The sequence below is a fragment of the Haemaphysalis longicornis genome, unplaced genomic scaffold (genome assembly GCF_048455015.1).
Source record: "Haemaphysalis longicornis isolate Haplotype H1 unplaced genomic scaffold, Haemaphysalis longicornis Haplotype H1 scaffold_7, whole genome shotgun sequence".
Lineage (NCBI taxonomy): Eukaryota > Metazoa > Arthropoda > Arachnida > Ixodida > Ixodidae > Haemaphysalis > Haemaphysalis longicornis.
Window position 1 is genome coordinate 103,842,617 of NW_027526422.1, and position 24,085 is coordinate 103,866,701.

At 47.4% G+C, this 24,085-nt stretch overlaps 1 protein-coding gene across 1 annotated transcript in view; it reads right to left on the reverse strand.

Annotated features, from left to right (window-relative positions):
- Positions 1–1,750: 1,750 nt before the first annotated feature.
- LOC144146757 (RNA N(6)-adenosine-methyltransferase mettl16) overlaps positions 1,751–24,085 on the reverse strand; it is a 29,517-nt gene continuing 7,182 nt past the window's right edge. The window contains exons 6-10 of the mRNA XM_077678680.1: positions 21,070–21,159; positions 17,930–18,064; positions 14,814–15,090; positions 6,111–6,751; positions 1,751–4,488 (exon numbers count right to left, since the gene is read on the reverse strand). Of these exons, the coding sequence (XP_077534806.1) occupies positions 4,294–4,488; positions 6,111–6,751; positions 14,814–15,090; positions 17,930–18,064; positions 21,070–21,159 (1,338 nt within the window). The 3' untranslated portion in view covers positions 1,751–4,293. The remainder of the gene's footprint in view (positions 4,489–6,110; positions 6,752–14,813; positions 15,091–17,929; positions 18,065–21,069; positions 21,160–24,085) is intronic.

Genomic DNA, 24,085 nt, shown 5'->3' on the forward strand with positions numbered 1-24,085 from the left:
ACTTGACGAACGTGCGCTCAAGGCGCGCGTGCACGAGCACTCGACATTTTCTTGCTCTTTTGAACTGCGACCACCATACACAAATGATTTGCTCAACAGCCTCCCAATGCATGGGTATGCTTAGCTTGAACGTGCGCTCGAGGCATGCGTGAACGAGCGCTCGGCATTTTCTTGGTATTTTGAACTGCGGCCACCATACACAAACGATTTTCTCAACAGCCTCCCAATGCATGAGTATGCTTAGCTTGACGAACACGCGCTCAAGGCACGCGTGCACGAACGCTCGGCATTTTTACTGCGGACACCATACAAAAACGAATTGCTAAACAGCCTACCAATGCATGAGAGTATGCTTAGCATGACGAACGTGCGCTCAAGGCGCACGTGCACGAGCGCTCGGCATTTTCTTGGAATATTTAACTGGGGACACCACACACAAATGATTTGCTCAACAGTCTCCAAATGCATGGGTATGCTTAGCTGGACGAACGTGCGCTCGAGGCACGCGTGCGCGAGCACTCGGAGAGAGTAAATGTTTATTGATAGGAGAGTAGGTCGGACTGAGGAAGTGATCTTGGGCCTGCTACTTCCCCCTCGGGGTGGGTACTGGGGAAAAAAGGGAAGGAATGAATATGGAAGGTATGGGAAATGACAATGAAAACGACAAATGAACTATGTAGAAGTAATAAAACCAATAAACGTCTCACATACGATGGGGCGCTGAATCAGATGATTACCGTCCACTTTTCAGCGCATGATTATTGACAAAAAAAAAACATTGAGACAAATTAACCGTCGCATTTGCATGGTTTCATCTCAGCTTTAAAGCGCTGGACTTATTCCCATCTGGTAGACTAGTGTAAATTCTCTCCTTCACAAAGAAATGAAGCCCTATTGCAACACAAAACTTCATTGTCCTTCGAAAGGGCTTCCATATGAGCTTGGACACTGACCTCCATGGACAGCCTACAGCCCTGTCAATGTCCAGTATATCAGTGACACTCTCGGAATGGAATCTGTTCTGGCTAAATCATTGAGTGAAGATATCTTTTAGCACTAAAAGACGGAGCTGTGCAGAAAAATTAGTGAACCTACTAAACTGCTATCTGGGGCTTGCATATTGAGAGTGGCCACACAGCTCTCTGCTATGCTGTCAAGACGCAATTTTCTGCCATGTAGCCTGCAATATTGAAGATCAATCAAGTCACTCATGGCTGACTGTGGTGTAATCACACTGTGCTGATCGTCTGTCACTTGTGCTGCCACCTGTGCTGTTATATGCGACTTGAATCTGCTGTCTCAGGAGTCAGCACAGCCAGGGAAATGGATTTGACAAGAACAGTTCACTGTAACTAGGATAGTAGATGAGTGTTGGGTGCTGCATGATAAAACCAAAGAAAGTATCTAGTGTGTCAAAACTTAATTTTGACGCCATAAAGAACTTGAATTGCAGCTTTCCCCTGTGAGGTGTGTTGACGGTTCAAGTGCGCTTGAAGTCGTCACAACTAGGCCAGTTCCACTTGAGTTGGTCACCCCCTTCGCCATTGGCAAGTTGTTTCCACTTATCAATGAACGTGAGCAATGCTTTAAAAGTTCAGCCTCGGGGTAAGCTGCAAGGTGTAACTTGAACGTAACATGAGTGAAGTGAAGAGTAATTCAAACACAGGGCAACTATCGTCGGACGGTTTATGTTCACATTGTGGGTTCCTCCCCACCAATCTTTTCACCACTCCGAAATGGGCTATTTTTGAGTCATACTTTCTGTGAACATTGCACGTCACACGGCACGGCGCATAGCGGTATGTGGTTCTACCAACTACCCGGTATGTTTGTTTCCATCATAAAACAGACTCACAGGACAAGAATACACGCCGCAGGCTACATTTCCAACTTTGTGGTTCGGAAAAAATAAGTAGGCACGCACAAGCGATAACTTCACCAGAGCTGGACACAAGCCATGGGACACAAGGTCAGAGGGCATGAAGACCCACTAGCTGCGTTTCAGACGGTAGCAACACTTAACGAAGCTACCGTAAACTACCAATAGCCGACACCTCCGGCTTCACTGCGCCCATTGGGGAGCTGCACAGTTTGGATTGCACTGGATTCTGTTGGCTGGCGCCAGAAGAACGACTACAGTGATCTAACATATTGTGTAGTAGGCAGTGCCGAAACTTCTCACTTGGAAAATTCGTCGCAGTGCAGTTATAGCACAATTTCACTCATAAAAAGCCTTGTGAAGCAAATTGGCACACTGAATTCCAGGGAAGCAAAGATTGGCACAAACGATGCAACAGAGCCACCACCGCGTCTGGAAAAAGCTACACAGTGAATGCACTAAAAGCGTTGGCACTTCTTGAGTTTTCTTCAACCACAGCACAACCAGATTAAGAAGCAACAAGATTGTCACTCTGTGCACACCATTTATTCCATACTCTTTCGTTGTCACCCCGTGCAAAGTGAGAGAAAAGAGAAACAACACTTCATGACACGCAACCTTAACAACAATGCCCGGGCAACCAGCCATCATATAGATAAACAGGGATACTTTAGAGAACGAGTATGAGATAGCAATTTCTGTTGCCACTGTCGGTGGTGTCAACAGCTAATCAGCCCACGTTACACATGTGAGGAAACTGAGAGAGGGGGAAGCTGCTTCACAGAAAAATGCCAGCATTTTCGTTGCGACTTATACCCTGTCAAACGGCAAATCCAATGATATTTAGAGCAAATGTCATTTGCTCTGTCATTATATCGGTCCTACACGAGAATATACTGAATGACATTTGAGGCGAATGGCATTTACCGGCTAACTGAGGTTCGGGAGCTCATTCAGTGGCCAAATGAGTAGCCTCGACCGCAGTGGTGCATCACTAGACAAGAAAGTTCAGTTATAAACCAAGGAATGCTGTTTCTAAAAATTGCCAGTAAACTTTTATTTGCCCCTTCATATTATTTTTCAAATAAAGAAAGACAAACAAGTACTTACAAAGGAAAAATTTCGTCCCAAATGTGCGCAATACCCCGATACAGATTACTTGCGGACTTGTCTCGGCTTGTCATGCCTACTTATCTCAGCTAAAACAGTGATTTTCTTCATTTTAATAAAGAAAAAGGATTATCTGTTTTGTTTTAAAAAACCATCATGTATAAAAGCATTCGAGATGCACTTGAAGCATAATTTAGCGAGCTTGCTAATCGCCACCGCTATCACTATTGAATGACATTTGTTTTGCCGTGTGGACCCGCATGACCAAACCGAATGCCACTAACAGCTAATGTCATTCACTTCGAGCAACAGATTTGCCATGCGACATAGGTATTATTTGTGAAACCTCTCCCTGAAGTAAAATGGCTACCTGTATGACAGATGTGTTATGTACCTGCGCTTGCGCTTACCACTTCTTCATAAGTTAGTGTCTTCAGAAGTGTGTGCCCACCAAAGGTCAGTGTCTCTTAACTTAAAATGAAGATTTTAGCCGGCACTCATTCCCTGTATGGTGCTCCTGGCGCGCTCTTCCATCTAAAATACTTAATTTTTACGGAGCCGCAATAGTATGCTGCAGTTGTTTTACTCAATGTTTTCTCAAACACTTGCGCCCAAACTGTATTATCGACCAGTAGTCAATATGAAGGCATTCTCTTGTAGAGAGAACATTGGGAAGAGGCTGAAAGTCAGTCTGAAAAATGTAGCCCAGTAAATGTATTGAGAACCACCCCTTCTTCCCATCTGATAGGAGCTGTAATACACATAGTTCAGGAATCCACTCCTCCGTGGACATCTTCTTTTTTCCCTCTCACGACTTCAAAACCACTTTCATTGCATAGGCCCATAACCAAAATACCGACTCTTTTGCATTTTAACCACTCATCCATTATTGGTGAAAAAGAAAGAAAGAAAAGCAGGCATCAAGGCCCCATATAATTCACAATCAAAGAACCAGCTGCTTCAGCTAATCCGCACATATCCCAACACAAAAACAGAGCAGCCACCCAGTGCAAGACATTACATCAAATGAGCCACATAACCACACACTCCCTCGTATCTTTTCTCAAGTAAAACAACTACCACACAAAAGAAAACGGAAAACACTGTTAAACAGCACAAAAAGAGCCTCATCGTCCGATGAAAATGCATTGACCATGCTTGGCCAGCACTCGTCACACGTAAAAGAACATGTAGGAAAACAACAAGCGAACTAACGTGCGCGAGAAACCCTTTGCTCACTTCTTTGGGCAAATTCGACCAGAAACGATGGGAAGGTAATGCCACGCAAGAAAACGGTCAATAAGCTATATGTCCCAGAGGGCATTCTTCAGGAACTGCAACAGTTGGTGTGCCTGGTCCGTCGGACCATTGCGGATGGTCAGGTGGATGACCACATCGCTGTGCATGCGTCGGACTCGAACGTCGGCACTCAGGAGCAAGGGTGAGGTTTCTGGCTCCGGATCCAAGTCCGCGAAGCCTTCGTCAGCTGCCATGTCATTCTGTGACAAGGGTCGAGCAAGGCGGTGGACTGGGATTACCCTAGCAGTTTCTTTTTTTTCGCAAATTATAACACGTACATATCGTCAAGCAAGGTTTAGGCTGTACATTCGCCCTGACGTGAAGAGTGCGCATATCAAAGTCCAGACAGCAAATGGAGTGCAAATAGCAAAACTGACTGCGAATCAAATCGAATATATTCAAATACAAATAACTTTGCTTTAAGTGCGTCTAAAACACACATGCAAAACACACGCAAAAAAAAAAAATGACGAAGAAAGATGCACTGTGGTATCAGGACTTGACATATCTGAGTGTTCATGTACCAGTGCTCGATAAGAAAGCGGACTACAAAAGATTTTACAATAACAGATTGAAACACGACGGCAAAGTAGTGGAATGCAAACTTGGCCTACATTACCATCAAGAAATGTGTGTTCCTCAACATGCTCTGAATACTGAACATTTCAGCGAGCCACTGAATACTGAACCACTCACTGGCCTTTGCCAGGAGTTCTAATGGCTGGTACAACCAGTAGCTCACTGCAAGCATTGTCGCAAAGTAATAAATGTTGATTCCTCCCTCACGCCGCTATACTGAGCGAAGTGACTTTTCTTGCACAAGTCGCGTTCCATTGATGCGGGGCTTACACGTGTTGGCTTTTTTGCACCACTTTGGCATCTTGCAAAAAAGCCAACACCTTTAAAAAAGGCGCACTATGCGGTGAAGCTTGAATTTTTGCACATGGTGAGGCACGGCCAACTTTTACTGGTCCGGTATTTGAAAATTTCGAAAACTTCAAATACTCTGATTGCTCAAACTGTGCTGATAATGAAATCAAATAGCTAATGCCATAAAAACTCTTGGTGGGCAAGTTTTTTTGGGACAAAAACTGAATGTTTAGCGCAGCGAAGACTCGGACGGTGATGAGATGGGATGGGCGAGACGGGACTATTCGCGAGTTATTCGACATCTCAAATATCTGCACACCTCCAGTCCCAACCCACCGTCAGCACTAGTCAGCAACACAACGGTACCGCCCCACATGAAAGACCATTTCACAAACGAGAACTATTCATCAAATACTTTAGTAATGTTTCTGGCCTCAACACTACAACATCACACCCCCTCCTTGCAAAGAGGGATTATGCATTGTCTCGAACATGAGGAGTGGAGTTAAAGAAAAGTATATATTTAGTTAACACTGATTTTTTCCTGTGCCTTTGCTTTAATTAGTACAATAAATAAAAATAATAATAGGAAGTCCGCATGTGCTAGTCTGAGTTCCCACAAACGGCAAATGCAGTCAACAATGAAGGATAAACAGGAAAGAAACTGGAGGTGCAAGTGCACTTGCTTTCTAATGTTTGTTTGCTTCGGCTACGGTAGAGTGGACAAGTGTCACGCTATGTGCTAGACTGGAGGGTGGGTGACAAAAACCAAGAAAGCCCCAAAACAACAGCTTTCTCCAAAGAGACTGAAATAAAAATGCTTCAACAACACTTCGACAAAAATGGTTCAAGACTAAACGTATAACTGCGAAAAGAAGAACGGCATCCCATCTGTGGAAAAAAGTAACAGCATAGAAGGGGAGGAACGGAGAGAAAATAGAAGGCTGCTTACATAATTTTCGCCTCGGCAGTTTTCCGATCCGTCTTCTCCTTTGACGTCACCTTCCCCGCGAAGCGCTTTGCACGGTGGTTCGTCCTCGGATTCGTCTCCTTCGTGTGCTCTCTTGCTGCCAGCTGCTTGGCCCTCTTCATCGCCCTCCTTACTTTCGGCCACAGCTTCGCCGGCTGTGTCTTCCTCTTTGCGAAGCACTTTCGTTGGCGGTTCAACCGCGCTACCTTCTTCTTCCTGCTTCCTCTTGCAGCCCGCTGATTGGACGCCTTTTTCAACTGCCTTGTCTTCGTCCGCAACACCAGGCTCTTGTAATACCACATCAGCCGATTGCTGGTCAGATGACAGAGACGACGGAACTGCACAGTCCGACTGCGCTACATCACTGTTCAGTGAACCGGAGGCCTTCGAGCTGCCCTCATCCTGCTCAGGGGTGAGCTGCGAAACCTCCTCTTTTATGCTCGGCTGAGCTGAAGATATTGCAGAAACTCGTGTCGACTCCGCCAGCTCCTCTCCAGCAGCCTCAGTCGTTTCTGCAGGCACTAAACCGTCTGTCTCTGACGTCTCTTTGGATGAAATTCCGCCAGTTTCACCCTCTGATGGAGTCTTATTGGAGTCGGCAGCCTCCAGCTGTGCTGTTGCATCTGTTAGGTGGAGAGGTAGAGAGGAGTTATCTGCAGGAAAGCACATAGGCGTGCACAGAGTTCTCGATTAAGGGGGGCAAAGTCTTACGCTGCCCCCCCCCCCCCCGCCTTCCAGCAACTCGCGACCTCTTCCCACTGAAGGCCTAGCGGTCCGAACGCAGTGCAAAGAGGGATGGTTATAAAATTTTTATTTCAATGAGATGGAATTTCAACACATACAAAATATTTCTGAGCGGAAATTTTTACTTTAATGTGTTACATTGGCAAAATATGGGCCAATTTGGCACCCCCCTTCAGATGATTAGGGAGGGGCGGCCACCCCCCCCTGCCCCCCCGGTGCGCACGCCTATGGGAAAGCACAATGGATACACAGTCTACAAAAGCAGCGCACTCCCGCATGGAGCAACCACTGGCTGTTTAATCCTGTGTGGAAGTGCTAAATACAAAATGGATAAAAAGCAATGCGTACCCAAAGCCAGTGTCAGCTTGTTCTAACTAGTGTAGCAGTGCCTAACGCACCGTACAAATAATGAACCCGGTGCACAATGCATCATATTTTGTGATCTACAAATCGTGCTGGCATATGGGTCGCATATGTTTATGAACTGCTATATATAGCCAAAAAATTGTGCATATAAGTAGCACCTTTATATGTATACACTGGATACAGTCAAACTCTGCTGCACCAAAATTTCTGCTACAACGAACGATTTCCGATTCACCATCAGTTGACCATAAGAGGTGATGCATAAAAATTCCTTCTTCAATGAACGGCCTTCTCTTGGCCATTTCACTTCAACGAAATTTTGCAAAGAAAAAATTACAATTTTTTATACATTTATAAAAAACACTCAAAGTAGTACATTCGCAACATTATCATAGCTTTTTTTCTGCCAAACAGTTCCCAATGCCATAGCACCACTTCACTACAGATGCAGCCACTGCTATGAAGGGTGCCACTGTTTGGTGGCAATGACAATGCAGCCAAGGTCAACTTGTAAAAGGGTTCACTTCAACACAGTCAAGCCAAGTTGAAACGGAACTGATGAAGCCAGTAGGCAATCGATAACTTAGGCTCAATCATTTACTGGTGTTGCTCAACTGCCCGAAGAGTATCAGTTGCCCTTTCAATGGCATCTCTCTCTCTCTCTCTCTCTCTCTCTCTCTCTCTCTCTCTCTCTCTCTCTCTCTCTCTCTCTCTCTCTCTCTCTCTCTCTCTCTCTCTCTCTCTAAAAAAAAATTAACAGTCTGTGCAAAATGACTACCGTAGGTTCTTGTTCTGGTATGCGCCTATCAAACTTTCAACATCAAACATTCCCTGGTCCATGGCAAAGCCAAGACCACAACAAAAAGAAAGCGCTGTGGAGGTTCCTCGATTTTGCACAGATTGATGACTCCCAGAGCATGTTATCCTACATCAACAGTGGGGGAAAAAAATGTGCGGGGGAGGCAATCATCTCTGAATGGTCACGGCCGTATTATCCGCAATACACAAAAGGTCGCACGCAGTCTGAATGGGGATTAGGGCACTAAAAGTGCTTTTGGTTCGGTGCCTAACAAAAAAAGAAAGAAAAAAGCTCTGAATATAGTAAGTGCATCAGTAGTGCCTAAGCCTTCATTTAGTGACACTACTCTGCCCCACAACGATAGGATTTTCAAACATCTGTGCACATTTTCTTTCAGCTACCTTCAGTTGTGAGTGCAGCTCCTGTATACATTCCCCCCACTTTCCATGTCTTCTTCAAAACAAAATCATGCAACCATTTTTTTCTGCGTGGCCCGCGAATTTTATTATATCGGAGTTTGACTGTATTTTGTGCAACGGGCCCAGTAAAATCCAACCATTGTGCAAGCACATCGTTCATTTAAAAGCACGCTTGCTTGAATAACACTGACCAACAGCCCCCGAACCCACATGAGCTTGCCACGTGAGTGTGCTCACTTCATTGTGAGTCTGCTAAAGTCAAACCCGACTATAATGAACCCGGATAGAGCGAATTGTGCTATACAGTAAAAGCTCATTAACTCGAAGTCCTAAAACCTGGTATTGGTTTCAAAATGGGCAGAGTTTCTAGTTAAAGGAGTGGGGGGGAATACAAGGTGCCCATGCGAGGCACGGAAAAAAAAAACGTTTCGACTTATCTGATATTCCAAGATATCAGAGTTCAAGTTAACGAGGGATTACTGTATATCGAACAAAAGCAAATCTCTTACGAAAATGCATGCAGAGCATATTCGTTATAGCGAAGTTCACATCAGATATATCGAACTCGGTGCACCTACAATTGCAACCGAAATGCATGGTCTCGGAGAGGCAATTGAGACCTTGATTGGCCACGATTGAGATGTTGAGCCTCGCATAGAGCGACGTGACACCCGACACCTGCTGTAACTGTTTCCAACGCACAGGATTCACGACAGAACCTGCCCAGTCAGTGAGTCTGGACCAAGCAGGCAGCATTGGCGAACTGCGCAAAGAGCTCGCCAACGTTCCAGATGCTGTGCCGAAAGGATTGTCCTTCGAGATTTTCCTGAGTGTCAACGACGACTTTGCCGTCCCTGCGAGCCCCTCAGCCGCTGACGTCACGGCAGCTGGTGCTGCTGAAAGCACCGAAGAGACTGAGGATGTCACAAGGGAAAGCTGTCTGACGCTTAATGAAGTGCTTTCGCCAGTAGATGTGCTTCACCAATATTGCTTTGATATTAAAGGACACGGACTTGAACTGGTGCAAACGATGTCACGTATAGAGAATGCGGTGCTAGTTGGCACGGCCAAAACGAAAGTGAAAACAAAAATCACCCCTTTTTTGCGAAGTAGGCATTAAGGCAGAAAGTAGCTTTATTGCCTGCAATAAATCGATTGTTTTGTGTAATGTAATGAAATGGCATACTGTATGTGTGTGTTTCTTGATGTGGGAATGGCAGGGGGGAGGGGGGCGCGTATTGCGAACTCGTAACAAAAAAATTTGTCATAGACGAGTTCGGCTATCGAAGTGGCGCATATTACAGTTCGCTGTAACCAGGTTTGACTGTACACAGTGTCCTCGCTTGGTGCTGTGCCCATATGCCAGAGCTTGTCACGGTTCTCCAATATTCTGCACTGGTCAAAATATTCTTGAAAAAATTTTAAATGGAACAATGCAGCCCAGTACAACCACCTCAAAAACAGTTACCAACAGGATACTCCAACGAACTTTCGCAGAGTACACTGGTCCACACGGCAGTAAGCACAATGGGCCATTCACACATGGTAGCAAAACAAGAACACCGTGTGTCTTTAGAAATGTTGAAAGAGGTCACTAAGGGCGGCCCCTTGGCCATTCCAGACTTAACCCTTTCGCTACCACTGACGTACCAGTATGTTTTCGCATTTCTCCTTGAGCACGGGCGAGAACCGCAACGAGGAGGCAAACCGGGCGGCGCGCGCGCTCACCAGCCGTGGCGCGAGCGCGAGCCCCCAACTTGCGGCGGAGGAAGACGACGAGGTGGTACCACTCACCACCTACAAGGACACCCTGGAGTGGTACCGGACTAACCGCCGGACGCTACCCCCACCCCACCCTAAGCTGACGCGACGCGAAGCAGTGGTGTTTAGGCAGCTGCAAACACGTGCGCTGATGACGCCAGTAATAGCTAAACACATATGCCCGGAGGTATACCCCAGTGATGTGTGTGTGATGTGCAAGAAGGACAGGGCCACGGCGGCCCACATCCTGTGGGACTGCAGAAGACACCCGAGCGAGGCCAGTGCAGCAGAGACGTTCCCGCCGTACCTTGTCAGTGCGGCGGCGTGCAAAGACTACGTCATACAACACATGGCCATCCAGCAAGTGTCGGACACCCTCGAGCTTCAACGCCCGAAAGTGTCACCCCCCACCCCGGGGGTAAGGCATGAGTAGGTGACGGAAGCCGAGTGGCCGGCTGACACGACGTGAGGCCGCGTCGCGTTTGCAGGACAAATAAAGATGTTTCCCCCCCCCCCCCCTTTCTTCTGCAGTGTCACTGACGTACTGGCACGTTCTCCATTCTGCGTTCAAAAATTCACGCTATTGCGAAAACCTGGCGCACCTGGACTGTTCGCGCCATCTGTCGAATCTGTACAGTAGCTCGTATTTTCACTTGCTAGCTCTTGACACCAGTGTATTGAAGAGTACGGAGTGACTGCACCCACCCTTCATTGCTAAGGGAGCACGGTCGCTCTGCGCACTGTACTCTGTCGGGATGAGTGACCATGAGGCACATGTGCGATTATGGGGGCAAAGGTTGTGCCATCCGCAACAGGTTTCTAGACATTTTTTTTTTTATCTGTTCCCACACCTGCTATGGCGTGCTAGGTTAGCCCAGCACGCCGTTGCCTCTCCAATAGACTGAAACATGGCTCAATCGTGGCTTTCGCTCGCTCATTTCTGTGCGTTGTGTAAGCTGCTGAAAGTACAGTGTAGACCATTTATAACGTAACCGCTTATAGTGCGGGACCGGATATAACGCGGGTTTTCGTGACCACCGGTTTGCCTCCAATAGAACTCAATGCATAAGCATACCGCTTAAGATGCGGTTGGCCGAAGCACAATACCGTTTATAGTGCGGTTTTTCGGCGCGTCTGCTCATCGACCGGCGCAGCTGGGGCATCGTTTTAGGGTAGCAAAAGAAAAAAAGAAATGATGAAATCGCCCATCTGACGCAGCGCGCACCCCTTGCTCTCCTCTAACTTCGACACAGAAGCAAAAAATAGGCACCCTTTAGTTCGTGCGTACGTGATAACCACAGCTGTCCTTGCTTGATGCACCTCGGAAGATAGCGACCGGCTCCCCGTCCGCGCGTGGCAAGTTGTTTCTATTAATCGTGAACCGCATGGCCCGTTTTCGCACACGAATTGTGCACATCGGCGTTGCGCGTGCGTTTTTTTCATGCTCGCGTCTACGATTCCGCGCTCGCGGTGGCTTCTTCGCGTGGCAGTGGGAGGAGCCTGACGACTTGCACCAATGGAAAGACGCGCACCTAATGGCGGGAGATTCGAAGCGCTCCGAGCCGGCTAGCCGCGCCAGAGGTGTTTAGGCTAAAGTCCCTCGATCAGATGAAGGGACTTTAGTTTAGGCTTACTGCCGCAGTATTTTTTGATGGGCGCTTTCAAAAGCAGCGTGGATGGCAGTTTATATTCCACTTTGCGGTCACATTATCAGCTCTTTTCTTGCCTGAGCATCTTCGCTTGCGCCTCGTGCGGCATTTCAGCGAGCGGCTAGAAGTGGTTGCTGGAGCTGCCTGCACCGCTTCACGGCCAGTGCCGACGCTATGTTGCCGCCTCTTACCGCGCCGCACACATTACGTCAGTTGTATTGGTTGTATCCGCGCCGGCGTCGCCGCGCCTGCGGCGGGCGCTGCACGTTTTCACGAGAAATCGCTCGGTTCACGCTTTAGAATGTTGTGCAGATAAGCCACCGTTCTTCCCGAACAAGCGAGCCGCGCGAAGATTTCCACCACCAGTACGTTGCGCTGATAAGCAGCCGCCTTCGGCATCGTGAACGCAAGGTGGGGTAAAAAAAAAATCCCGCTGGCCTTTCTTATCATGTCCTGCGGCATCTTCATAGACGCAAAAAACGCAGCCATGGTCTTGCAAAACACAAACACAACGGAAGTTAAAGCCGCACTCGCCGTTTGTAAGACCGCGCTTTTGCAATGTGTGAGACCCGGCAGCAGCGGCTGATGTTAAAAATAATACAAAATAAAGAACCTTCCTTCGTTTTTAGGCGCTGTGCGTTTGGGTGATAAAAAAATTCGGAATACTTGAGAGGTAGGTGGCGATTTGGTTGAATTCGCGCACGTTTTGGTTATAGTGCGGTACCGCCTATAGTGCGGATTTTTGCGGCTCCCGCGACATACGTTATAAGCGGTCTACACGGTACTCCCTCCATGCGCGCGGTTACTTTCGGATGGCTGACCGCGTGGGGTCTTCGACTCCAGGCAGGAGCAGTGGTTCTTCGATTCCGATCCGAATATAAGCCAAGCTTGGATTCGCATTCTGAGAGTTTCTCATCTGAGGAAGAGATGCGAGTTCCACAGCGTCAGATTCTGATGTTGAAATGGTGGGGTCGTCGCCCCGGAAGCATGCACGGCAAACTGAAAGTATCCGGAAGAAAGGCGATTTTTCACCCACGCTCTTTCCTTTCAACGCATTACGTTCCAGACGCTATCATAGTCAAATAATACAATGCTCCTTCCCTCATATTTAGGAAACCAAGCCGACACTGGGAGTGTGCACGGCCAGAAACACCCGTTAGTGAAAGGGTTAAATTGCTGCACTTGTGTATGACATTCTCTACTAGAGGACACCGCATGCCCAAAATCGTCTCCTGCATAACATTCCCCACATCTTGCTCTACCAGAGGTACGTCAGGTCAGGCAGCAACGACCTTTGTGGGGTGCAGTTGTGTAAAGCAAAATGTCACCACACTTTTTGTCATAAATCAAGTCATCTGAGGTGATACGAAAAATTATGTGTATCAGTTCCACTTTAGTATAAGCCGCATCACCAGTAACTCAGAGGAGGGAGGGGGGGGGGGGGGGGGGGGGACTGCACACAAAAAACTATTGTAGCAGTTTTAAATGAACTGAAATGGTGCACAGGCAAGTAAGGTGCACCACATACCAAACATAAGCTATACATGACGTTTGCGTTGACCATTCGTGGCACGAAAAGTCGAGCATGTTACAACACCACAGAAGAAGGTGTGACTTAAACTACGAGATGTAGACCAGAAGTGACAAAGTGATTGATATCTGCATCCACTAAACATTTTGAATTACTGTATTTGCTCGCATAATGCTTGCATCCCCCCACTGGCATTTAAAGTTATCGTGTTTTTTCATGGATAATAATCGCACCCCCGAAATTACTGCCACAAGAGCCACCCAATTGTGCAGCCAATGATAATGTTAACAGCCAAGCATCATCCTTTAAATGCTCCACAAACTATTTGTGCTCGCCAGTGCTGGAAATGTAGAAGTGGTGGGAGGTACTTGTAGGGGAGATGCATTGCGCCTATTGTGTGGTGCTGCCATTTTCCAAAGTCATCGTTTGCATTATTTTTTGTTTCTTTCTTTCTTTTTTTTGCTCATTGGTAACTTCAATGCTGGCTGCATCCCACTGCTTCACCATGGGCTGAAGCACATGCTTTTATTACAGAGGTCAGTCCTGTTTGAAACAAAAGTTTCGATTTTTTACAGTACCTCGCATAAATGTTCAGGTTGCAAGCTTTTCAATTTAGAGCACATGAAACGTTTGGTCAAAAATTTTTCACACATAATTACTGCATTCTCTACGCTGGCATAGATTTTTCGTGAAAAAAAAAAAAAAATAGCGAGCATTATGCGAGTGAATACAGTAACTAAAGCTTTTCTGAAAAATAAAAGGGCATTCCTTTGGTGTCATGAGAAATCGAAGAAGACTTAGAGCCACTCCATTGGAAAATGTTAAGCCAAAGTTTCTTGTACGCAAGGTTCTCTCAAGCAAAACACATATGCATTCGGTGCAATGCTGTGTCACTGGCCAATTTTGGAGCAGTTGGAGCTGATAAATGCGCCTAGCTTTAGCCATGTGGCAAAATCCCTTACGAAGTAAGGCGTGTACTACATTGTCATGAAGCCAAGGATGATGCAGGCTTCTTGTAGAAAACAAGGGTTATCGGAGCAAACTTGTGCTTTGAACAAACAAGAAGCAAACGTTGGCATCAAAGAAGTGGTCAACAAAGCGAAACACAGAGTTGAGCGTCGGCGAATAGAATTACACGGCATTTGCCCTGCGTAATTCTTTACAGAACGACCAAATGAAATTGAGAACACTGGCAATCAAAGATGAACATCCTAGTCTAGTGATGACAAGGTGAAACGCTGTCCCCGCCAGATAAGCTAGCCTGCGTGGCATACAAAAGAAAAGGAAACGCGGGCCTCGCCGTGAAAATAGATTAGACAGCCCAGTGCGAGGCAAGACGTTGCCAACAAAATACATAAGCAAACAAAACAGAAGGAGGCACGGTTCGCAGCAATATAGCCCAAGCACTGCACCAACCCTGGTCTGTGTCGGCCGTCGGCTGTGGGGAAGAGTCTGCCGAGGGTTCGGTCGATGCCGGCTCGTCCCCTCCTCCCTCGGTGGCCACCTGCTTGCCCTCCTCCAGCCTGCGCCTCTCCTCCATCTCCTGCTGGACCCTCTTGGCGTACTCCTCCTCGAGGCGCCGCTTGCGCTCCATGGCCCTCCGCCTGCGCCGCAGGTGGGTCCACGTGTTCTTCTCGGCCTTCACCCACAGGTGGCACATGTTGGTCCCCTCGTTGACGATCTCAAAGGGGACCTGCAACAGGGATGGCGCACCACCCTCGCTTCCACCACCACTCCGAGTGCCTCGCTTGCGCTGCTGAACGCGTACCCCGACCAACAATACATAAGGGAGGCGAAATGGCCAATTGAGGAAAGTGAGGGCAAGCAACCAGACGATGTCACAATAAAAATCCCGGGCCACCTTCACTGACGTGAAACCTGGTGAGGGGCGAAGCATGCAGTGCACAAGTGTATTCTTGGCACCTTGGCGTTTTTGCTGAGGGAGATAAAACCGTTGGGGAGGTATAGGTTTACAGCTTTGCTGTGAAAGTCTCTCGCCTTTGAAGCACGAAGCTCTCTAGCGCGAGGCATAAAAGAGTGTCCCTGTACTGTGTCTACATCAGACGACGATTACGAAGACGGCAGGAGACGCCAACAGCCCCAGCCCCTAAGGGGCTTCGTCCCTAAAAATAATGTGGACTGCAAAGCTTCATAGCTGCGACAGCAAAGGGAACGGTAGCGGGCCCTGTTGGACGAAGTGATAGTGGCCACAATTCATTTGGAAGCTGCGCAGTGAAATACTGATCGGAATGGCCATGCAGTTTGTCCTTCCACAACGATGCGCTTTGGGAGGGTAGTGATGGCGGCCATGACAACGACTTTGAGTCGGACTTCTTGATCAGCAAGTTGGACTTTTCGACCAGCGATTCGGACTAGACCACCACTGGATTGGACTGGTCACAAGTACAAGCTGTGTAAATAAACAAGTATCATCTGCATTTGCTATCATACTCAAAAGGAGCAGTGCCTTCGGGCATGGGAGCAGCGCCTTCGGCACCGCTCCTAATCGTCAAACTTTCACCATGCAGGTCGTTCACGCGCTCCTCGTGCCATGGTTATTGGTTGCGGTCAGTGGCTGTGCAAGCTTCTTCTAGAGCACTGCACGGGCCCGGGCCGGCCCAAAAGCCCGGGCCCGACCTGGCCCGCGGGCCGGGCCGGGCCACCCGAAGTCGATTATCGGCGGGCCCGGGCCGGGCCCGGGCTTAGTGCCTCGGGCTCAGTGCCACAGGCCCGGGCCGGGCTCGGGCTCGACGCCACGGGCCCGGGCCGGGCTCGGGCTTGAATTCATAGGCCCGGCCGTTAATAGTTTCGACGTGAAGTGTAGAGAAGAGCATAAAATTGGATATTCTGAGTATACTTTTACGTTCTTCTTGGTGTTAGTTGTACACATTGTTTTAAAAACGTGTTTTGCTAGGGCTGATAGTCACTATACTGTAACTTTAATGACATTTCATGTACTGCATCAAGATTTTATATTTTGGTGTATAACATATCAAAGATACGGTTACAAGGAATGCCCTAGAGCGGAAGGAATTAATTAAGCCACCCTGGAGCTGTGCACCTATGTCTATGTACGTGTGTTTTAGATGTCGAACCAATCTAAATGCGGCTGCCGTGGCTGGAAATCAAACTCGCGTGCTAGAGAAGCGCCACCGCTTAACAACCACTCCAGGGAAAATATTTCAACGCACGCACATACTCGTGGATTCAAATGGACAGCAAGAAATTTCATTAATACCAACTTGTGACCGAAACAACCACATGAAGTTGCCAAGAGTCTGGTCATCAAAGGTGATGGTGTCTCTCGTGTAAGAATACGAGCTATTATTACGCCCATGTGGCGTGAACTGCAGACGGTGTGAGCTAAACTACGTGTACTTTTCAACCCTTTTTTTGCGTTACAATTCAGGGCGTGCTTGTACAGACTAGATGCTCCGTCTGATTTCCCGCTACGAAGACACTCGACCAAATATAATAAACTAATTTTCTTCAACGTCTAAAACAAGGCCTGGTCACACACATGCGGGCCCTCCGTAGGGTAAAAAAAAAAAGACCGTGCCCAGGCTGGGCGTGGGCTTGAGACGACGGGCCCGGGCCGGGCCTGGGCTTGAAATGATGGGCCCGAGCCGGGCCCGGGCTAGGCTCCCTTATGAATGCCCGGGCCCGGGCCGGGCCCGGTCTCGGTGTTACGGGCCCGGGTCGGACTCGGGCTTCACAAAGCGGGCTCGGGCCGGGCTCGGGCCTTAAAATCAGACCCGTGCAGTGCTCTAGCTTCTTCGCCACCCCGCTGGTAAGGGCCAGTTCATTTGATCGACCAGAAGAAATATCAACTGCGCAGACCTGCTGCGTAAGACTGGTTGACAGAGCTCAGCTCAGCTCGGCCCCCCCGGTCGCAACAACTGGTGTCAGCGCTGGGATGACACGGTTGCAACACTACGCATTGAGTTCCGTTGGAAATGGACTGGCGGTCATGAAAACCTGCACTATTTCCAATGCCACAATGTAGACAGTTACATTAAAAATAATCTGTAGTTTATTGTCACTTACGAAATATCACCTGTCATGCAACCGCCATTTAATGACTCATATTGTGCATGTTGCCCACTTAAAGTCATATTACGACCCTTACCCACGTTCACCATTACAAACACTGAGATGGCCCTTTCTGCCACGGGGGGGTTATGTTACGCTTGTCTTCGTCACAGTTCAGAAGTAGATACTGCGACACAACCTTGCGGACATGTGCAAGAAGAAGATGCCGGGCATGCACGTACACTTGGGGAAGAATTAGAAGAAGACGTAGACAGAGTTTGTTTCTGTCGTCGCAATCACCCCCTCCTAGTAAATAAGCCTCGTAACTATACCTCTACTTTAACGTTCTCTACGTAACATTATTTTTTACAGGTACAAGCTGCACTCCCAACACTGGTACATGCACGCTAACATCAAACAATTCCATATTTGGCGCTGTCTCCCCTGTTCCTCTGCAGTGCCGAGGCATTTGAGGACAGGCCCATGTCCAGCAGGGTTACCTCGATGGAATTGAGGGCGCTCAGCATCTCCTTCCAGACGTACTGCACTCGGGGCACCACTGGTATCTGTGACGGCGGCAGCGCCAGCTCGATTTTCGTCGCCGGCTTCTGCTGCTTCACCTTGCTGTAGGGAAACTGCAGGCACGGGGGACAGGCTCTCGTTAGCAGCTCACTCGGGTCGGACTTCTCGGCACGCGCGATGCACGGCCAACTAATTCAACTGCTGCCAATGCTGTGACAAAATTAAACTTGGGGCCATTGGCAACAGTTACCACTCTACAACCAGTTTGCCTAGAGATACCAGTCTTCTGTTGCTTAAGCTGCTCTGCCCGTCTCGTGGGTTTTGGCTGGGTTGTTCTATCTCCTGTCTATCTAAGGTTGTTCTGTCTTCTTTTCCCCTTCCTATCTGTCACTGAAAAAGTGACCGCCGACTGTCCAGCATTGTTTGTGTGATGCTGCTGAGTTTGTGCAGCGCCCACACACAGCAGATTACAGTGGGTAGGAGGATTGACCTGTCATTTTCTGCTTTGAGGCACAACAATTTTACAAAAAAATATTACAGTGACAGTAAAGTGTCAAGACATACATATGTACGACAAATCCTCGCTTAAAGGGGCCATGCAGACAAAATACGTACAGTTAAACCTCGATGTAACGAAGTCGGTAAAATTCGTAATTTACTTCGTTACATTGAAATTTCGCTACATTGAAATTCGCGGTTATAATGAAGTGTTCATCCCGTGAAGCGTTTCCTGAAAAAGAAAACGTGGCGCGCATACATGGCCGGCGCACTGTTTCTGTTTCTATCGATGCTTAATCGTCTACGCGGGCATCAGCGTGATCCGCATGGAGCGTTTTCTTCCCGAAAAAACGCGCCCCGGAAGCCACAGGCGCGCTGACGCAGCCGCGGAGACCACCCGCGCGATGCGGGTAGCTCCAGCGACCGATTCTAACCGCTCGCTGAAACGCAACTCGAGGGGCAAACGAGAGGGGTATGCGAGAAAAAAAGCGGATAACGTGGGCGAAATTTTCACTGTAAAACATCATACGCGCCGCCTACGAGAGCGCCCATCAAATATCCTTCGCGGCGGCCTTATCGTCTAGCCAGCCGGCATCCCCAAGCGCTTCGAAGCTCCCGCCATAGGGTGCGTGCCTCCCCATTGGCGAAACTGGTCAGGCTCCTCCCACTGCTGCGCGCAGCGTGGCGCAGCGCGAGTCACTTCCCGCCGCCGGCACGCAATCGCGGACGCCGGTGTGAAAAAAAAACGCGCGTGCAAGGCTCATAAAGATTCACAAATGCTTGCTGGGACGACGAAACCCAACAAGCATGAGCGAACTCGAACGAAGTGCAAAGCGGCGGCTTGCGGCGGCGGCGGCGGCAACGCCGGTGACTTAGGCTTACCACCGCGGAGGATATTTGATGGGCGCTTTCGTAAGCGGCGCGTGTCACGTTTTACAATGAAAATTTCGCCCACGTTATCCGCTTTTTTTCTCGCACGCCCCTCTCATATGCCCCTCGACTTGCGTTTCAGCGAGAGGTTAGAAGCGGTCGCTGGAGCTACCCGTATCGCGCAGGTGGTCTCCGCGGCTGCGTCAGCGCGCCTGTGGCTTGCGGGGCGCGTTTTGCGTTTTTGCAGGGAGAAAACGCTGCGTGCGGTTCACGCTGATGCCGATTAAGCCGTAGACGATTAAGCTCCGACAGAAACAGTGCGCCAGCCGTGTATGCACGCCACGCAGTTTGTAGGCAAGGGACTTAATCAAAGACTCCGTGGCTGGCTGCATCCGCAGCATTGGGCGACCCGTGTCGCCATTCGCGTTTTATTGGGACCCCATTTCGGCGCTTGCGTCTCCCAAAATCTACTTCTACAACTTAAATATCGTGCCTCGTTCTCCATGAAACTTCGTTACATTGAAATTCCGGCAAGCGGGACTTCGTTACACAGAGGGTGAAAATACATGGTGTGCATACACTTGAAGCTACAAAAAATTCCGTGGTTCGTTACATCGAGGGTTTCGTTACATTGAAGTTCGTTACATCGAGGTTTAACTGTATGCGTTATTCGGAAAATTTCATGTTTTATAGTGTCCCCAGCGCTTTCCTGGCAGTAAACAATGCCTTATTCACTGAGGAATTAATCAATTTAGCCTGAAATTTTTACTCTCCCACTAAATCAAATATGTTTTGGCGACGCCTGCCATGAAGTCACAAGAGCGGGTATTTAAATAAGCTTTTAATGTGTCATTGGGCTGTGTAGCCTTGCTTGCTGTCAGTCGTCCCAAATGACGCTACCATAGTCAGCCGTGTACCGTTGCCCACCGTTGCTTTGTTTTTGACCGTATTTGCACCTGGCTTGTTTTTTTTTTTTTTTACTGTAGAAAGTAATCATTTCGTGAAACATGGGGTATGCTCGACAAACAGGGTCACGTAAGACAAAGTCAATTACGCCAATCGGTCAGTGTCGTGTAAGACAACTCCAGGGCGGAGGCCTGCTGTGCAGCTAAAACAAGCATAGTATGCACAGTACCAACAGCAGTGCGCATCGGCACTTCAATTGTTTATGTGTATTTTTGTAACTTTTGTTGTTTACCCCACCATTCTTTCTTACTGTGGTAAAATGAATGTGCATTACATTTAAGCACAAATAGCTTGTTCAGCAAGTTTATAAGCCGTGCCTAATTTGCGTTTGCTTTTGCCGGCCACAGCCAATCGCAAAACAGCAGGGCACATATGACATCATAAGCTCTGTTGCGGGAAATGAGCCAGTGGGTTGCATGACTATTCCCTTTCTTCCTAATTATATAGCTTATTTGAGCGAAGTGTCCGTTAAAAGTGGTGTCACTATGATTCTAACGAGGCAATCTTTCGAACGAAGCAAACTTGTGTTTTGTCTGCATGGCCCCTTTAAAGCAAGAGATACGGTGATATGGTAAAACCATTCCGAGAGACACTCAAGGAACCCGGGAAACATGTCTCTGGTAAGCAAGGTCTCCTCCATGCGATGTTGTTAACATGGCAAACATAGGACAACCAACCAAACTGGTTCATTCAAGTGTTTCTTAAATCAAGTGGCTCTTGTAATAAGGTTTTACTGTATTCTACGACAGAAAAAGGGGGGGAGAAACCAGCAGCACTGACGTACCTTTTGAAGATTCAAGTCACGGAACGTCCAGGCAATGGCGTAGCGTGTTGTCTTTCCCTGGTGAAACTCCGCAACCCGGCATGACTTGGCCTGTGGGGAACGTTTGGTAGAAAATGAGCACCATAGTTTTTTGTTTTACACTTTTTCTGTTCAAATTTTTGGGGTGAAAATCGTGCATTACCTTGAGTGTGGCAAAACAGTAAGTAATTAGGTTTTCATCAATCTTTCTAACAAACACGATCCTATTTTCCTCTATGACAAAACACTAATTAGCAGCACGCTGATCCCATTGGAATAAATTGAACAAACAGTGGCTTCTGCAAAACTCGCAAACTGTTCGTAAGCAAAGTTCCCAAACTTGCACGCGTGTCCAGGTAGTATTTTAAGCTGGTGACATTAAGGAACCTACTAGCTCGCATTTAGTCTGCACTTGTGTCTTGGCAATTCTTCTCAAGCCCACACAGCTCACTTCCAAGCAAATTTGGGCTTACATCAATGAAACTTAGAAAGAATTTTTCAGTTCTGACAAAATCCTATGAAAGCACATCCCACCTACATATACTGTATTTACTCGAATATAAGGTGCCTTCATGTGACCTTGGCTCAATGCAGATAACCCACCTGCACCCACCAGAAAGTAACTGCCTTCCACGTGCATCCCTTTATTCTTTTTTATGAAGTTGTTGTAGTGTGGAATGCTGTATAGTATATGCCTCTGTTCTGTGCAAAAAGACAAAGCTCATGTGCACTTCTTTTTTATTGAAGACATAACAAAAAAGACGCCAACCACAAGAGAAAATGAAACAATGACACTTCAGTTCCCAGAATGGGAGCCTTGTTCACACTAAATGAAACTAACAAAATGTCACTGTTTCATTTTCTATTGTGGTCATCGTCTTTTTTGTTATGGGGCAGATGGGTCTTTGGGACCGAAAAACGGTCAAGAAATCATTTTCTGAAAAATGGCATTTTTGGCATCCACAGCCATTTTTGCAGATGGGTTTTTGGGGCCGGAAAACGGCCAAGAAATCATTTTCTGAAAAAGCATTTTCGGCATCCACAGCCATTTTTCTATCAGTCTGCAAAGTTCCTCATCAAAATGCACCATATTTTATTGTAAATAGCATTTTAAAGTGCCCTCCACAGCTCAGTTCACGCAGAATTCGATGGTAAAATGGAACTTTTCTTGCAACACGAAGCTTGCATTTCGCCCTCGGATATCTCGGCAGCCTGAACAGGTACAACTGTAAAATGTTTTGCTTCTGATACCTAAGTGTGAGGAGAATAGGATGCTGGAAACAAATTTTTCAAATAGAGGCTTGGGAAAATTATTGTTGTGTTCAACTGACACCACCTCTGAGTCATTTCTGGCTGAGCGCGGGAGGAGTGAAGGTCAGTGTGTTGTAAAAAATGACCAAAAATAGCTAACTCCAAAATGTTCCTCCAATGTCATATTCTTTAGTCATTTGTCTGCCTAGCCACGGTGTAATTACCATTCTATATGGAGTGGTTATTTTGTAATTGTGACCCAAAACATAGGTAATTAATCATTAATTATCTCAAAAATCATCAACTTGCAAAAAGTCTAACTGCAGATTTGAAATCAGCAGAAAAAACTTCGTAACGCTGTGCAGTTTCATTAAAATTGGTTAGTAAATAAAAAATACAGCTCTAAGACCAGTCTGCCCCCTAATGTCTTCAATGATCATTCCCGACCAGATGGGCATCCCTCGAAGCCTCGATTTCACTTATATTTTACTTTCGTGTTGGCACTGCAATCTTTAATCTCTTTCTACAACCAAAGTGCGACTATGAATGCCCTGCTTTGCTGATAACGATAAGCAATCGCTAGCGCGGTATCAACACTCGCTTTTTTTCTAATATGCACGTAATTCCTGGACATCATATTTTCCGAGAAAAAAGGTAGATGTTAGAACTGAGTAATTACAGTAAACTCGTCCCAAAGTCTTCCATATAGAGTGCATTTCCACTTCCTCAGAAGCACTGCATTCTGGGCTACACCCTCTTCTTATGGCCACGAGTATGCCGGTGCAAATTTTTCAAAATAAACATCCAGAGCGGCATGGGAGTGCTCCCAATCTCCTCACCTCACTTACAATCCCAAGCCCAGTTATGAGCGTTGAACACCCTGAATGACCAGTTCACACCCTCTTCACCAGCAAATTTGGTGACTAGAATTGGGACATCAATTGAGGACGTGGGCTTCCACCGACTAAAACGACCCCCACTGGTTGCGTGTCTCTACTGTAAGAATACGAAGTTGGTTTCTTTCATTGACACTTCAGCTCTTCTCCATGGCACATTGGCTTTCTCATTCGCTTTTGTCATTGACATATTGGGCTGTCTTATTGGCTTTTCTTGTCAGCACTTTGGCTTTCCTTTTCCCTTTTCCTCAATAAGCATTTATTCAATGAATCAATCAGTCAGTCAATCAATCAATCAGCCAATCAATCAAACACTTGGCTTTGTTTTAAATGTACTGGTACATCCTTCACAGTACAAACACTTGGTTCCCATTAAAAAAAAAAATTAAAGCCGTTCCACTCAATGTGAAAGCTGTCAGAAGTGCAGAGCAGTGATTCGCCATAATGGGCCGTAGCGCCATCGTCCGCTCCCTGCCACCACCCAATGCAATTCGAATTTCCCGCCTTCGCAGGGCTCGCGCGCCACCCTGCCTGAAACTGTGCCAGCGGGAGTTTTGTGCTTCTTGTGCTTTCTTTTCCTCCCGCACAGGCTGGCGTAGCACTGCCACTTTTTTTCGCTTACTATCGTAAAAACCGACACATCCAACGTTCCCAACTAAATGAACGTCGGTGCTGCCGGTTCATTACGTATATTTTGCCTCAAATGTACCTGCAGTTTTCTTTTCACTAAGCAACAGGGAGATGTGAGACAAGCACCAGCGGTTCACGAGTTTCGAACACTCAAGTTATGACTATATAAACCGCTTGGCTTGCGAAGCCTCTGGGTTACACCGTGATGACAAATTGCCGTG